Source organism: Panthera tigris, chromosome E2, assembly GCF_018350195.1.
Source record: "Panthera tigris isolate Pti1 chromosome E2, P.tigris_Pti1_mat1.1, whole genome shotgun sequence".
NCBI classification, from domain to species: Eukaryota; Metazoa; Chordata; class Mammalia; order Carnivora; family Felidae; genus Panthera; species Panthera tigris.
Window position 1 is genome coordinate 49,661,686 of NC_056674.1, and position 16,085 is coordinate 49,677,770.

The 16,085-nt window shown below is 48.0% G+C and overlaps 1 protein-coding gene across 16 annotated transcripts in view; it reads right to left on the reverse strand.

Moving 5' to 3' along the window:
* The window catches only part of ADAT1 (adenosine deaminase tRNA specific 1), a 44,405-nt gene that overhangs the window by 10,614 nt on the left and 17,706 nt on the right, over positions 1-16,085 (reverse strand). For 9 of the 16 annotated variants that reach the window (XR_006211698.1, XR_006211697.1, XR_006211700.1 and 6 more), the window contains one exon: positions 14,470-14,556. Coding sequence is in view for 10 of the 16 variants with exons in the window: in XM_042968145.1 (XP_042824079.1) it covers positions 14,470-14,556 (87 nt within the window). In the remaining 6 variants the exon portion in view is untranslated. Of the gene's footprint in view, positions 1-3,107; positions 5,027-10,665; positions 11,883-13,626; positions 13,832-14,469; positions 14,557-16,085 lie in introns of those variants that run through there. The other 7 variants (XM_042968148.1, XM_042968142.1, XM_042968146.1 and 4 more) reach the window with 5 other exon arrangements.

The window sequence follows — 16,085 nt, forward strand, 5'->3', positions numbered from 1 at the left end:
AGAACCCAGAAATAGATCTGTATAGAAAACACACGTCAGAGGTGGCATGACAAATCAGGAGGGAAATGAAGAACCAGTCAACAAATACAAATTGTACTGTGAAGTCTGAGGGATGAACTTTGTGGCATGTGAACTTTATCTCAATATTCTCAATTAAAGCTGTTAAAAAAGACTGCTGTCACTGCTCTGCTTCTCCTCAACACTGTCCTGGCATAAAAGCAATACAGTAAGAGAGGAAAAGTAGATGAGAGGCATAAAAATCAGAAAGGAAGACTAAACTGTTCTTAAATGTAGACAGTGATAATCTACACAGAAAAATCCAAGAGAATCTGTAAAACTTAGAACAAGTCAGAAAGTTCAGCATGGTTGCTGGATATCAGGTGAGTTACAAATATGGATATTGTTTCTACATACCAGCTATAAACACTTAGGGAGTATACTAGGGAAAAAGATCTCATTCTCAATAGGAGTGAAAATCTATAAGTGCAGAGGAATAAATTTAATGTCATATGCAAGACCTTCATGGAGAAAATGACAAAACATTATTGAAGGACACGAAAGATCTAAACAAAAGGACAGATACACTAATATACCATATTCGAGGATGAGAACACCCAATATTGTACAGGTGCATATTGCTCCAGATTAACCTATACTACAATTCCAATAAAAATCCCAACCAGTTTTTGTTTGTTTGTTTGTTTGTTTTTTGTGGAATCTGACAACTGATGCGAAATCCAACTAGAAGAGCAAAAGGCCAAGAATAACCAAGAGGTGATGAGAAAAACAAGCTGGGGAGACTTATCTTAGCAGTAGTTAAGTAATTAACACTGCACCATATGGCAATAGAGACAGACAAATAAGCCAGGAAACACAACAGAAACCCAGAAACAGACCTGTGTTTAAAACATAACAGTGACGGGGGCACCTGGGTGGCCCAGTCAGTTAAGCATCCGTCTCTGGCTCAGGCCATGATCTCATGGTTCAGGGGTTCCAGCCCAATGTCCAGCTCAGTGCTGACGGTGTGGAGCCTGCTTGGGATTCTCACTTGCTCCTCTCTCTCTGCTCCCTCCCCACTCACACTTTCTCCCTCTCTCCTAATAAAAGAAATAAACTTAAAAAAAATGTTTTATATATATATATATACACACATATATATATATGCCTATATATATATATTTCATGCCTTATATATATATACATAAGGCATGAAAATCAAAGGGAAAATGATGGATTAGTTAATTGTATTCTGTAATTGGCTATATATGGAAAAAAAATGGATCCTGGGGCACCTGGCTGGCTCAGTTGGAAGAGTATGCGACTCTTGATCTTGGGTTCGTGAGTTTGAGCCTCATGTTGGGTGTAGATAGAGATTAAATAAGGAAATACTAAAAAAAAAAAAAAAAAAAAAAAAAAAAAATCCCCATATTACACCATGCAAAAAATAACAAGAGGAATTAAATATCTAAATGTGGAAAAGTAAAACCCACAAGAAGTTTAGAATATCTATGGCCTTGGACAAGGGAGGGAGTTCTTAGTCAAGATACAAAAGTACAAATGATAAAAGGAAAAGCTGATAACTTTAAGTACATTAAAATTTTTAATTAAAAAATGACTTTTGTACAAGAAAAAAGTACTATAACAGAATAGGAGCCACAGAGTGATCACATTTGCAACAGGTATAAATTTAAAAAAAAATTTACATCCAGAGTAAATAAAAAACTCTTCCAATGAATAAGATAGAACAGCCCAATTAGAACAACAGGCAAAGGAGAACAACAGAAAATCCTTAACTTTACTCAAAGCCACTGTGTCTGTGGCACATTGCACCAACTCTAGAGAGTGCTTTTCACAAAGATTACAGTGTGAACAGTGCCCCCTACAGTTGTGCAGTGCATAAGCTCTATACTGAAAGATACAGTCTCACACTGGTTGTATCTGTGGCACTGTGGAAATGCAATGGAAAGCAAACTATGGGATATCATTGCACACTCCTCAAACTGGCCAAATTACGTTGCAGCATATAAAAATGGTGGGAGGATGTGAAACATCTGGAATTCTCATAAACTGCTTCTGTGAGTGGAAGTTGGTACCATCACACTGGAAAGCAATTTCACAATATCCGGTGAAATTAAAAATGCAGATAACCCATGACTTAGCAAAGTCCACGTCTAGGTATATAGCCTAGAAATATCCCCACCCATGTATAATATTCATCAACAGGACAATAGAGGGGATGCTATGTGGTATATTCATATAAAGGAAACTACAACAGCAGTAAAGTGAATGCACTACAGCTACATGTGTCAACAGAAACAGACTCCCGAAATGGTGCTGATGAAGGAAAAAAGCGAGATGCAGAAACAGCATGATATCATCTCTATCAAATTTAAAAACATGCAGAATAGGGGCGCCTGGGTGGCTCAGTCGGTTGAGCGTCCGACTTCAGCTCAGGTCACGATCTCACAGTTCGTGAGTTCGGGCCCCGCGTCGGGCTCTGGGCTGATGGCTCGGAGCCTGGAGCCTGCTTCCGATTCTGTGTCTCCCTCTCTCTCTGCCCCTCCCCCATTCATGCTCTGTCTCTCTCTGTCTCAAAAATAAATAAACATTAAAAAAAATTTTTTTTAAACATGCGGAATAATCGTACGTATTACTTACAGATGCAGACGTACGTAATGGAAGCAGAAACCACACAACTGAGGGTGGCTACCTAACAGAGGGAGGGGAACAGCCTCAGGGAGGCAGGAGGTAAATGTGGGGGCTCAAAAACAACTAGTCCTATTTTATTTCTCCACAAAATAAAAACACAAAGCAAATGTAGCAAGATGGTTACCACTGATTATGTGGTGGGTGTTATTCTTTTTATTGTTATGTTTGAAGTATTCCGTAGCTTTTTGTTTCTAAGTTACACCGGCAAGAACAGAGACCGGGTCCTTCTTGAGGAAGAGCACAAGGGGGACTCGATCCCTCACTTCCGCTTCCCTCCTCGGCCCAGGAGAGGCTGGCTCCTACTTCCCTGACCCTGCACTTGCTGAGGATGCCAAAAATAACCTTGTCCCCCAGTGGGGGAGGAGATTATTCCCCCACCCACCCACCCCCACCCCCCCTTGAAGCTACTAACTGGCTGGTCACACTCTTCTCTGTGCTTCTCCGCTTTCTCCTGAGCTCTCCATGGCCTCCAGGGCTCAGGCCAGGGTCCAGGTTTCTTCTCTTTCTACCCACATTCTCTCTGGATGATTTTACCTTAACTCACATCTTCAAGGACTTCCTAGAAATAGATGGCCCCCCATCTCTGTCTGCAGTCCATCTGTCTCTCCTGAGCCCCGAACCACTCCCTTCAAAGTGCCCACCCCTGGTCCTTATCCCGAGGTAGTACTCGGAAACTGAGCTCATCATCCTCGGCTTGCGGCTCCTCTTCCTGGGTCCCCTACCCGATACGTGGCACCACATTCCGTCCGTCCTGTCACCCAGCAGTAACCCGGGAGCATCCTCCTTCCTTCCTCCCTCCTGCTCATCCCCTACCTGCAACCAGCCAATCAGCCCCACTGGCTGCTGTGTATTTCTCTGCTTGGTCCTCTCCGTATGGCTCCGGACACCATTACTGTCTGGGCTTCAGCATTCCTCTTTTAATGACTCCAGTAACCCCCCCATCTGTGGTCTCCCCGCCACCATCCCTGCCCCTGCCATTCTAGCCTCCCTGCCGCAGAGAAGAGCGATCTTTCTAAAATGCCGCTTCCATCCCAACACCCTTTTCTCACCATCCCTGAAGTGCTGAGTCTTCAGGAGAAGACCCCAAGTCCTCTCTGACTTGCCCCAGGTGCCCCTCGAGCTCCTCATACTCCGCCAGCCCAGTCGTGCCCTGCTCTCCTCGCTGGCCTTTGTATGTGGTGACTGAACCTCAGATCTTCTCGCAAACTGTCCCGCAGGCGCCACCATTTCTCTTTGCCCGCTAACCCGTGATCCTACCGTCCGCCTTGCGCCCCTCCCCCAGTTGGGTGTTAGGTCTCTATCACGGCCACCGTCACACTGCGCTGTTCCACCGTGAAGGCACCTGCCCGTCTTCCCCATCGGTCAAGGAGGAACAAGAGGACCGTCCCTATCCCTGCACCTCTGGCGCGCAGCGTCATGCCTGCCATGCTGATGGTGTTCAGAAGGCACAGGGGGCTGGTCGACCTGGGGCCGAGAGCCTATGTAACAAGCACTGACGCGTCTTAATTTTGCAGCAGTGGCTGAAACACACGGTGGCCACAGGGAGGGCACGGGGCAGCTTTGGGCACCCAGGCACCAGTCCCAATGGTGGCCCAAGGATCTCCAAGGAGAATTTGGAAGGAGGCAATGTCAATTTTCTTATTCTCAGAAGGCTTGCTTGCTCTTCATTAGACCAAATGTCGGAACGCTTTAAAAAGTGCAATTGGCTCCCCTTTTCATCTTGATTTCCTTAGGGAGGAAAACCCCAATCCTGGCGGTTGACATCAGGGAGGCAAAGCCACAGTTAGTGGGAGGATCTATAGATACCTCTGTGATCAACAGCTTCGCTTCCTCACCCCGTTGGCAGCTGGAGAGAGGCCTCTGCTTCCAGATGTGGAGCGGAGACGGTCTGTGCTGGCAAACGCGCGTGCCTGGTGTGCAGCGAGAGGCTCCACAAACACGTGTCCAGTAGGCTCCTCCTAAGGACAGTCTCTTAGGTTTATTAGCAAAAGCTCTGGAAATCAGGATTCGCCAACTGAAGAGTCACTTGTGAGCTAAAATACCAAGGATGGCGTTTCCTGTGTGCCGGCTAGGCGGCCCTCCTCATGGCTGTGTTCTACGTGATCTGATCTTATCCCTGAGACCCTGTTGCTGGGGCAGCGTTGCCCTCGCTTCAAAGAGTTCGACGCTGACACTCTGAGAATGTTCTGACCGATCCGAGATCACACAACCAGTACATCCTGGAGCCGCACTTCCAAGTCATGTCTATGGCCACAACCCATCCTTGCCCTGCTAGGTCAGAGGATACGCATCGAAGGCCTGGGTCTCTCTGTGGCCCCTAGACATAAAAGTAAACATCCAGATTCTGAACATCTGCCAACAATCAGCTGGAACAAAATAATGGCACCTCACTGGACAAGGAATACACTTCTCAGCTCACTGAACCTACTTTCTTTACAAAGTTTCCTACTCCTGGAAATATTTGGGTTTGCAACCATTGCACCATAGTTTATGCACCTTCCTTCCTTCCTTCCTCCCTCCCTCCCTCCCTCCCTTCCTTCCTTCCTTCCTTCCTTCCTTCCTTCCTTCCTTCCTTCCTTCCTTCCTTCCTTCCTTCCCAGAGCGAGCGAGCAAACAGCAGAGTGGCAGAGAGAGGGAGAGGGAAAGAGAATCCCAGGCAGGCTTCACACTGTCAGTGGAGAGCCCGACACGGGGCTCAAACTGATGAACCGTGAGATCATGACCTGAGCAAAAGCCAAGAGTCTGATGCTTAACCAACTGGACCACTCAGGTGCCCCACCATCCATTTTAGAACAGAATTCCTCCAAACCGTATGGAAGCAAAAGACTGACCCATGTTGGCCCTCATCTTTCGTGAAGGAGGCAAAGAGATGGGCTGCACGGCCTGGTCTGCCCGTGTCCACACAGGCGAGTGAACGCTGTGGTCTGGATCTGGCCACTCTATCGCCCCGAAGCCTTGTTTCTCCCACTGCCAGCTGGTTTCTCAGCCTGGCAGTTATGATGGGCCAAGGACAGAGGGGGGTTCACAGTGGTACTGGATAAACCAAGAACAAAAAGTACAGCGTGGAAACATCGGCTGAGGGGGCGCCTGGCTGCCTCAGTTGGAGCAGGCGACGCTTGATCTCGGGGTTATGAGTTCGAGCTCCATGTTGGTCTTAAAGATTGCTTAAGGAAATAAAAAAAATTACACACACACACACAAAAACCCCAGCCGAAAAGGGACTCACTGGAGGTCAAAACGGTCCATAAGGAGTAGTAATGAAAAAGGAATCTGGTGAAATCTTGGCAGGGATGAGGGAATGTACATCGAGAAGAGCTCTTTTCTCTCAAATAACAGAATCGAATTCAACCAAGCCACGGGTGAACTGGATTGCGTGAGCACCATTGCCGAGCGAAGCTTGGGTTGCCCACGGTATAATTTCTCAGAGAACTCCTGAGGTTGCACAGAAAGGTCTTGTTGTTGAACTGACGGGGGATGCTGGGAATGGGCCCTGTTCTCCTGCTCTGTTGTCAGGTTGGTTTCACCACCCAGGGGCCCACCGTACCTCTCCCCATGGAGACACTGCTGGGTTTCAATGCGCTTTTCATTCTCTTGGCTGCCTGAGCAAACAGCCATCACTGTTTCCATTGTGAGCTCTTCTCCTTTTGGAGCCAAGCCCAAGTTCAGGGAACATGTGCTTGAGACCAACATTTGGCAGCCTGGGTCCCCACTTGGAGTGACTCTGTCTTTGCCTTTTTCCTATTAAGACACTTTGCTGAATTTGGAGACTGGAAAGCAATGCTGAACGCGCTTAGTTCTAAAAGCTGGTTCCTACCCCTGCTGGCTCGTTAGTAGACGAGACAAAAAACCCACACCCAAATTCAGAACCCGAGTTATTAGGTGAAGACACAGAGTTATTTCCATCCCTCTCTAGTTACTAACATGCCTGAGGCCACTCGTATCTCAAAGCGCCCATGGGCTCAGTTTCCTGGAGAAAATTTCTCGTTGCGTTATTTACCACGTTAAGAATTTCTATGAGAAGTCCTACCTCACACTTGAAAAAACTAAGCATCTTAATTGCTGGGACCCCATTTGGTACAACCGGTGACAGGTTAGAAGTCAGAGATTAAATATTTTCCCCACACCCACATAGAAGTAATGGTAGAGTTGGTACTAGAACATGATTACTTGGTTAAGTGACTCTTGATTTCAGCTCTGGTCATGATCGCACGGTTGGTGAGTACGAGCCCCACGTCAGGCTCTGCGCGGACAGTGCAGAGCCTGCTTGAGATTCTCTCTCTCCCTTTTACTCTGCCCCTGCCCCTCCCCGTCTCGTGTGCGCGTGCGCTCTGTCTCAAAATAAACTTCTACAAAAAGATGATAAAAAAAAACATAATTACTTAAATATCCAGATCAAAGTTTATTCTACCATAGCAAATAACAGGACTAGGTTTTTGGTTTGGGTTTTTTTTTTTTTTTTTTTTTACATTTTTAAGTTGACGTATAATTACACACAATAAAATGCGCAGAGGGTTTAAGTGGAGAGTTTAATACATCCTGACAAATATTGACACCCATGTCATCAACACTACAATCCAAACAGATTATTCCCCAAATCCCAGAAAGTCCCCTTAGGCCCTTTTTCCCTCAACTCCCATCCCCCATCTTCCTCCACCAGGCAACAACCACTCTTTGATTTCTATCCCCCTTGATTACTTTTAGTGTGTCAGACACACATTTTAGTGTGTCTGCACATTTGGACCACAGGTGCTACTTGGGATTTGTTTTGGATCCACGCCTTCCAGGAAGTCAGTCTTAACCCCAGTACAGACACATTTAGGTTTGAAGGGATTCACGTTTGCGAGATGTGAAGGCCAACTACGATTCCTCAGTATGCGGTCCAAAAAGAACTTTTGGAAAATAAAGTTTTCTTCACACTCTGCTTTCCTGGCTCTTTCTGTATCCCGCTTCTCCTTCAGGACAGCTGTCTTTGGGAAGACCTGCTTGAGCCCTTTAAAGGGAGCACACAGGCACATCTTCCTACTTAGAAGCCACCTCCTGGTTTTGGTGACCTTCCTGCCTCACTGGGCCTCCTCTCACCAGCTCATCTGGCTTCCCCACGGGCATCACAAGAGGACGGTGGTAGTTGAAAACTCAGCGTTGTCCTAAACCACTTAACTAGCTAGCAAGGGAACCGGGTTTTAGAAACTGGAAAACTCTGGCTAAGGCTTGCTCAGAACACTGTCTTAAAGCCAACAAGTATTGCCAAGGTCCAGGTGGAGGCGGCTTTCCACCAGCCACAGACACGGCCAGATCAGACGGGCCTGCTTCTCTTCCAGGCCGAGCTGGCAGCCAGCGTGGGTCATTTTCTCCGTAGCGGCTTCGTTTCCCCAGACAGTGAGCTAATGCTTGGCATTAGCAAACTCCATAAAACAAGGCATTTCACCCCGTGCTTTAAGGCAGAAATGACTACATGGAATATACACACACACTTATTTAAATCGAGCCACATTTTTAAAAGTCTGAAGAAAAATAGTTAAAAATTATGCAAACATAGACACATTAGAATCCACTTGTGAACAAGAACAAAGGAATGATGCTGGAGCGTAAACTTCCCTCAAGAGCCAAATTTCAGAAGACGTTTTGTTAGACCACCCTCTGGAATTACAAGCGCAGCTGCCTAAAATCTGTTGGGGGAGTCCCTCTTCCTGTACAATGCCACTTCTGAGGACTTTCTGCTGTTTCGATAGTTTAAAATACAGAAACGGTTTTCTGTTTTTTACAAATGTTTATTTTTGAGAGAGAGAGAGAGAGAGAGCAAGCAGGGGAGGGGCAGGGAGAGGGGGACAGAGGATCTGAATTGGGCTCCGTGCTGACCATGAGATCGCGACCTGAGCCGAAGTCAGACGCTTAACCCACTGAGCCACCCAGGTGCCCCTTACATAGTTTTTTAAACAGCCACCTCCCCACCCCTGTCCCCCCCCCCAAAAAAAAAAAAGAAAGAAAGAAAGAAAAGAAAAGTGAAACAAAGTTAACTGTGTACAGATTTGGAGCAGTAACCACAAAAGGAGGTGTTTCATGAAACCTGAAAACACAATCTCTAGATCAGGGTTTCTCAGCCTCAGCACTACTGATACTGTGGGCCAAATCCTCCTTTGTTACGGGGTTTGTCCTGTGCACTGCAGCATGTTAGCAGCACCCAAGGCTGGCAACGCTTGGCCCATACTGTCACACATCATTTCTGGGGGAATTCAGTGCTGTGTGTGCAACTCCACGGGAGACAGTTTTTAAATGCAGGAGGAGAGGACGTGCCAGGCCACAAGGAGTCACACGGAGAAGCACCAGGGTGGGTCAGGAGGCAGAAGGAGCGAGGACGTGCGCACAACAGCCGTTATTGTAAAGGGGAGGAAAGGACGGGGCAGGGTAAGCGGACTTGGGACTGGCTAGTTAGACTCATTTCAGTGGTCTCTGAGGCACAAGGGCTGTCCCTGGTTTTCTGGTACCTGGACCTGGGGTGATCAGGGCAGGTGGAGTGTGGCCCAGAGTGGGAGAGCCCCATAAAGCACGTGGCTGGGTATGAACTCTGGAGGGCTTACTTTCTTTTCTTTTCTTTTTTTAATGTTTATTTATATTTGAGACACAGAGAGAGGCAGTGTGCAAGCAGGGGAGGGGCAGAGAGAAAGATGGAGACAGAATCCGAAGCAGGCTCCAGGCTCTGAGCTGTCAGCACAGAGCCTGATGTGGGGCTTGAACAGACAAGTCGTCAGATCATGACCTGAGCTGAAGCTGAAGCCAAACGCTTAACCAACTGTGCCACCAAGGTGCCCCTGGAGGGCTCAGTTTCAATCTTTTACTATCTCTGGGAGTTGGCTAGCCTCCGTGGGCAGTCTCTCTAGGGTGAGCAAGGCCCTGGATGTCAAAGCATCAGAAGCACATGGTTGATACAGGGAGGATAGAGTCTTGCACCTGGACTGTGCCCGTGTGCCTTTTCTCTCTGCCGACGTTAATCTGTGTCCTTTCAGGGGCACCTGGGTGGCTCAGGTCATGATCTTGCAGTTTGTGAGTTTGAGCCCACGGTTTGAGGCTGTCGGAACAGAGCCTGTTCCGGATTCTCTGTCTCCCTCTCTCTCTGCCCCTCCCCCGCTTGCGTGCGCCACGTGCTCTGTTCTCTCTCAAAAACGTTCAGGGCACTTGGGTGTCTCAGTCCGTTGAGAATCTGACTTCAGCTAAGGCCATGATCTCGCGGTCCATGAGTTCAAGCCCCACGTGGGCTTGGTGCTGTCAGCCTGTCAACACGGAGCCTCCTTCAGATCCTCTGTCCCCTTCTGTCTGCCCCTCCCCCACTTGCCCTCTCCCCCCAAAAAAATATTTAAAAAAAAAGATTAAAAAAATCTGTATCCTTTCGCTGAAATAAATAATAACTACAACAGTTTTGCTGCATTCCATGAGTGTCCAGTGAACCATCAAACCTGAGGGTGGTCTCGGGGATCCCTTGCACTGCTGCTAAAACCATGAGGTGAAAGGGTGACTGGGAACTTCCTACCGGGATAGATAAGCTGAGCCCACTGAGCCCACTGCGAACTCACTGAAAGCAGGACAACCAGATGTCCTGTTCCTCTTGATATGGTGCAACAGAAGTCCGCAGAATCACCTAAGAAGCCCTAGGACTGGGGTGAGGGTGGGGCTGACTGAAAAGGGGGAGTGCCTGGCTAATGGGAACCATACTGGGTCGATGAGGGTCCCCCACCTCTGACAGAGAACAAAAATGTTCTATAATTATGGTGATGGTTGTACAACTCTGTGGATATACTAAAAGCCACTAAATTGTATACTCTCAATGGGTAAATTTTATGGAATGTAAATTATATCCCAATAAAGCTGTTATTAAAAAACATTTAAAGCCATACAAGAATGACAGGGCGCCTGGCTGGCTCAGTCGGTGGAGTGTGTGACTCTTGATCTTGGGGTCATGAGTTCAAGCCCCATACTGGGTGTAGAGACTACTTACGAATAAAATCTTAAAAGAAAAAAAAGCTATACCAAGATACTAAAGGACTTTGAGAAGAGCTTTGGATAATCCTGACACGGAGAACTTCCCTTTCCATCAATAATTTAAGGAGCAGAGAGGGTGAGAGTTAAATATTAGATAGTGGTTAAAAGAGGATGGGTAGCTAGGTCTGCTGCTGATTTGCTATACGGACTTTTGGCCTTTTAGACAGAACTCTTTAATTTGAAAGCCACAGACAACCTACTCAGATAGGCTTAACCCAAACAGCCGTAAGAATTTATCTCACATACTTGAAGTCCAGGCTGGGCACTGGCTTCAGGCATCCAAACAAGGTCACGGGAGCCGATGCTTTTGGCTGTTTCCTGTTTTCTTGCCTTCATTCTCAAGCTGGCTGCCTCTGTGTGGAGGCAAAGGCAGCCACAGACAGTCCCACGAGTCTGTGGTCCTTGGAGCTTCTGATCCGAGAGGAGACAGCATCTTTCCTGCTCGCCCTGGCAGTAGTTCCAGGATTGTATGGCGCTGCCTCACAATCTGAGAGCTGGGGAGTGAGGTTTGCTTCAGCCACGTCCCACGGATAGAGCAGGAAAGGATGACCTTCCGAGGGAAGAAACGGCACATGTCCACTATGCCAAGGGAAGCTCTAAAACTTGCAGAGGTCCGGACACCATCTCAGCCCAAGAAATACTTGCCAGATCAACGTGGGAACACACAGAGCGGAGCTGCTGCAGAGTACCTTTCAAGCGTCACATTCCAAGTTCTTACTCCATGTTTTAGAGAAGCAATAACACACGTTAGGACAGATGCCAAGGGCATCAGCGAGGTGATGTTTTAGCAGAGAGAGATACTTCAGTCAAGTATGGATAGTTCCATGTTTCAGGATTCTGTCCGTATTACCCAGAAGAGATATGTCACTCTGGTAGATGGCAGACTTTTTTTTTTCCTGACTCAGCCACAAGAAAAGCTAAGGCTTGTCCAGCACAAAGGAAGAAGCCGTCCAGTGTGAGCAGCTGAAAAACACTCTGCTGCTAATAAGCTCTTTGCAGTTTGCCCTTCTTATTTAAACTGGTGATAATCCGGTGGGTTTCTGATCCAGGATCCAAAGGCCTGCTTTCGGAGCGCACTCCAGGCTTCCTGGTAAGTAGACGCAGCCTCCTTGTACTCGTGGTAGGTCTCTAGCTTCTGCGCCCTAATGCACACACACCGCCAAGCACACAGGTTCTCACTGATCAGCTCAAAGTGGTGGCCAACTGAGCAATCAGCTGGACAGATGTCTAAGCAGAGACTAGGAACAGATCTAGGAATGGGAGGATTTTGGTACGCTTTCCAACAGCTACTCTCTCTCCAGTGTAGGAAATTCACTAGAAAGCAACACGGATTGAAACGGGAGAAAAGGGGGCACCTGGGTGGCTTAGTTAAGCGTCCGACTCTTTTGCCTCAGGTCCTGATCCCATGGTTTGTGAGATCGAGCCCCATGTTGGGCTCTATACGCTGACCACACTGACCACGTGAATGCTACTTGGGATTCTCTCTCTCTGCCCTCCCTCCCCCGCCACGCTTGCGTGTGAACTCTCTTAAAATAAATAAATAATCATTAAAAAAAACCCAGGTGAGAATAAACAATGCTAGTCTTGTCTGGTCCTCCTGGTATCAGATAACACAAGAATAACTCTCTACTTTTTGGTTTAAAGAGTTCTGGGAAATGGCTTACTGCACAGTCCCGTTCCCCGTAAGACCCAGATAGGACTCATGGATGCCCCCCCTTGGCTTACCTATGACGGACCTTCAAACTCCCATTCTCTGTCTCATAATGACTAGCTGAACTGTTTCCATCCACACGCCAATCTCGACAAAATTCTTGCTTCCTTGACCAACATTAGTTATGCTTCTGTCCTTCTCCCAACCCTGAACTATGACCCACCCTCAGCCTGAGCCAGCATCACAATATGCAGGACCTATTCTTAATGGCTCCTCCTGACAATTGACTGATCTCAAGAAAAGATGTTTCCTGTCTACTCGTCCCATCACACCAACTGCGCATTCCATGCCCCCTGCCCTGTTCTTTCCGGCCTTGTTCACTGCTCCCCACAAAGGGCTACTCCTTCCCGCCTGCCCTGGAGGCTTACAGACCTTAGGACTGGAGTGTCTTTGCTATGGCATCAGTCCTGCTGCTGCTGTTAACAGCCCCTCTCTTACTGCAATGATCCTTTTGAGTAAAGTCTCTCCTGACCTCAGTCCAGATTTGTTTTCACCGACACATAAAATGTATGGAAACCTCCTGGTCAGTTTGATTCATTTTTCCAGACAAAAAAACAAGCACAGTGACTCCTGACCAAACTGACTGGAGGGCATCACTACCAACAGCAGTACGCATGACGGTGATAACAAGTGTTTAGCCTCTTCAAATAGCCTTTTCTAGCAACACCTTGGCTTCCCCTCTGCTGTACAATAAAGAATTTGGCTGGTCTTGTTGCCGGTTCCTGGGAGGGAACCTTCAAACCCCCAGGATTTCCCAAGGGGTAGAAATGTCTTTGTTGGGGCGCCTGGGTGGCTCAGTTGGTTGAGCGACCGACTTCGGCTAAGGTCATGATCTCACGGTTTGTGAGTTCGAGCCCCGCGTCGGGGTCTGTGCTGACAGCTCAGAGCCTGGAGCCTGCTTCGGATTCTGTGTCTCCCTCTCTCTCTGCCCCTCCCCCACTCATGCTCTGTCTCTCTCTGTCTCAGAAATAAACATTAAAAAAAAAAAAAAGAAATGTCTTTGTTATTCATGGTGGACCCCTCTGATCACACCTGAGTTTATACTTAACGAGGTGACTCCTGGTGGGCCCTAGAGAGATCTGGATGGGGCTGGCCCTGCCAGAGAGACTAACCACTGAGTGGAGTTGGTCTGACCTCCTGATGGGAGGGGAAGATGGAGAATGAGTTCAGTCACATCATGTGGCCAATGAGTCATTCAGGTGTATGTAACACGAGCACAGGGAAGACACTGGACGCTGAAACTCGGGTCCCCTTCTGGTTGGTGACACACAGTGATGTGCTGGAAGGGTGACACATCCTGAGACACAGACGAATTGTGTTTGGTATCCTCTCAGACTGTGCCCTGTGTGTCCCTTCTTTTAGCTGGTCCTGATCTATATTCTTTAGAATAAAAAGTAATTGTAGGTATAGTGCACTCCTGAATTTGAGTTGTTCCAGTGAATTAGTGAACTTAAGGGGGTAGCAGGAGCCCCTGAGTTTGCAGTCAGTGGTCCCAAGCGTGAGGGGCTTGGGGGCCCTGGAGCTTGCATCTGGCGTATGAAGTGAGGGCACTGACCTTGAGTAGCTAAGTGTCTGGACTACCCACCCACCGGCCCCTGGAGCGGTTTTATAGTTCTCTACATTCCTCTTTGGGAGCAATTTCAATTGTAAAGCTGCAGCAGAGGAAGAGAAGAGTGATGTTCCTAATAGACTCTATTGCCCTCTAAGCAATAGGGCCAGCCCCATATGTCTGCCCTGCCTTCCACCTGGAGGGGGGCGAAGGGGGGCCCTGGAGCAGACCAAGCCCCAATTCCCCCCCAGTCTTCTGTAACCCTGCACCACTAAACCACCCCTCCTGTACACCTCAGATCTGCACCTGCAATCGGAGCCCGGGGGACAGAGGCACATGCGGGTGATAACTAAGTGCCCACTGGCCCATTGAGCCACGACTCCTGCCAAAGCTTCCTGCCATTTGTAAACCAGAATTAAACCACAAGTCGTCCTAAATATGAAAAAAAAAAATGGGTCAACAGAGTCACCTGAGGGAGTCTGGCCACTTGTCCTCTGAAATACTGCTTAGCAGTTTCTGAAATGATCTAAAGAGTTCCACTTTGCTGATTTGGGATCTGTTTGGAAAGACAAGACAAAGAAGATTTTTAATGAGTGTTTGATATACACCAGGCCCCTGTCAGGGACACCGGGCTTCCCCTGGTATCTTTCTTAAATTTGAACGTGCAGGAATGCCCCCCCCCGCCCCTGTTCTTCACATGAAGAAAATGTAGACCTGATTGGGGTGAGGTTAACAAAGTGAATCTCCTCTTAAGAAATGTCATCAGCCGTGAAATCATGAAGGTGACAGTCTCAAATGGGGTGACAACAGAGGTGGGATTACTAAATTCCCCCCAGGACCCCTGCCAGCCATGCTGGGCTACTTCTTCCTAAGGGCGCCGGCCCTGTGGGTGATACCGCTCACGACACTGAAGCTGGGTTTCAGGCTTGAGTGGTGCTCCCCACGTGAACCACGGTTACCAAGTCCACTCGGACAAGCACCGGAGGCAGAGCCTCCAGACTCCCCTGCGGGCACTGTGGGCCTTCCTTTGCTTCTAACATGAAGCTTCGTGCAGGCCACAGCTCGGGACAGTGAAGGAAGTGAGTGCGGATTCCTCACCAGCCCAACTGGGCTCTCCTGGCTCTGCCCATCCAGGCTGCCGGGATCTGGACCGTGTGCGCCTCCTTCTTTCCTCGCTATACGCGGTTCACGAGCTGATGCAGAGGCAGACGTGTGTGCCAAGAAGGTGCTGTCTCATCTTTACACACCATACCCTTCCCCGTCCTCACAGACTGTCCATGTGAGCTGTCCATCAGCTCGGACCCTGTGGCCACAGTAGGTATATGTGAAGTAGGGAAGTGTACGTTCTGCCAGAGAGTTCCCTCACCTGGCGGGCACTGAGGCTACACTGCAGCAATCATCGCTTAGCGGGGGTCCTGAGCCCTCACACTCTCCCTGGGCTTGAACTGGGCCCGAGTGGCTGCCGGCGCTTAGGAATGTAAGGTTCCTTTAAAGGTAAAAAGAAAACCCAAAGCCAAGAAACTAATGAAACTTATCTCATTAACAGATTAAAAAGAAATGTAATGTCATTATGAGGAAAAAATGTGCAGAGAAGCACTTGTGAGAATTCAACAGCCACAGAATGATTTAAAATCTTTTAGCAAACGAGGACTAGGAAAGACAGCATTTACATTCATAAAGGGTATCATTAAAAACCTATAGCAAATTCATGTCCTTAAAATCAAGAATAAGACAAGGGCATCGAGGTGTCTGAGTGGCTCAGTCGGTTAAGCGGCCGACTCCGGCTCAGGTCATGATCTCGCGGTCCGTGAGTTCGAGCCCCGCATCGGGCTCTGTGCTGACAGCTCAGAGCCTGGAGCCTGCTTTGGATTCTGTGTCTTCCTCTCTCTCTGTCCCTCCCCCATTCGCGTTCTGTCTCTCTCTGCCTTTCAAAAATGAATAAATGTTAAAAAAAAAAAAAAAGACAAGGGCATTGCTTTCACAGCTTCTTGAGACCAGCTCTGAAAATGTTTCCAGCATTCTTCCCTCTGGAGGAACAAACAGCACTTTCTCTTATGAATGTTTCTGGCCTAAGCGAATGGCCTT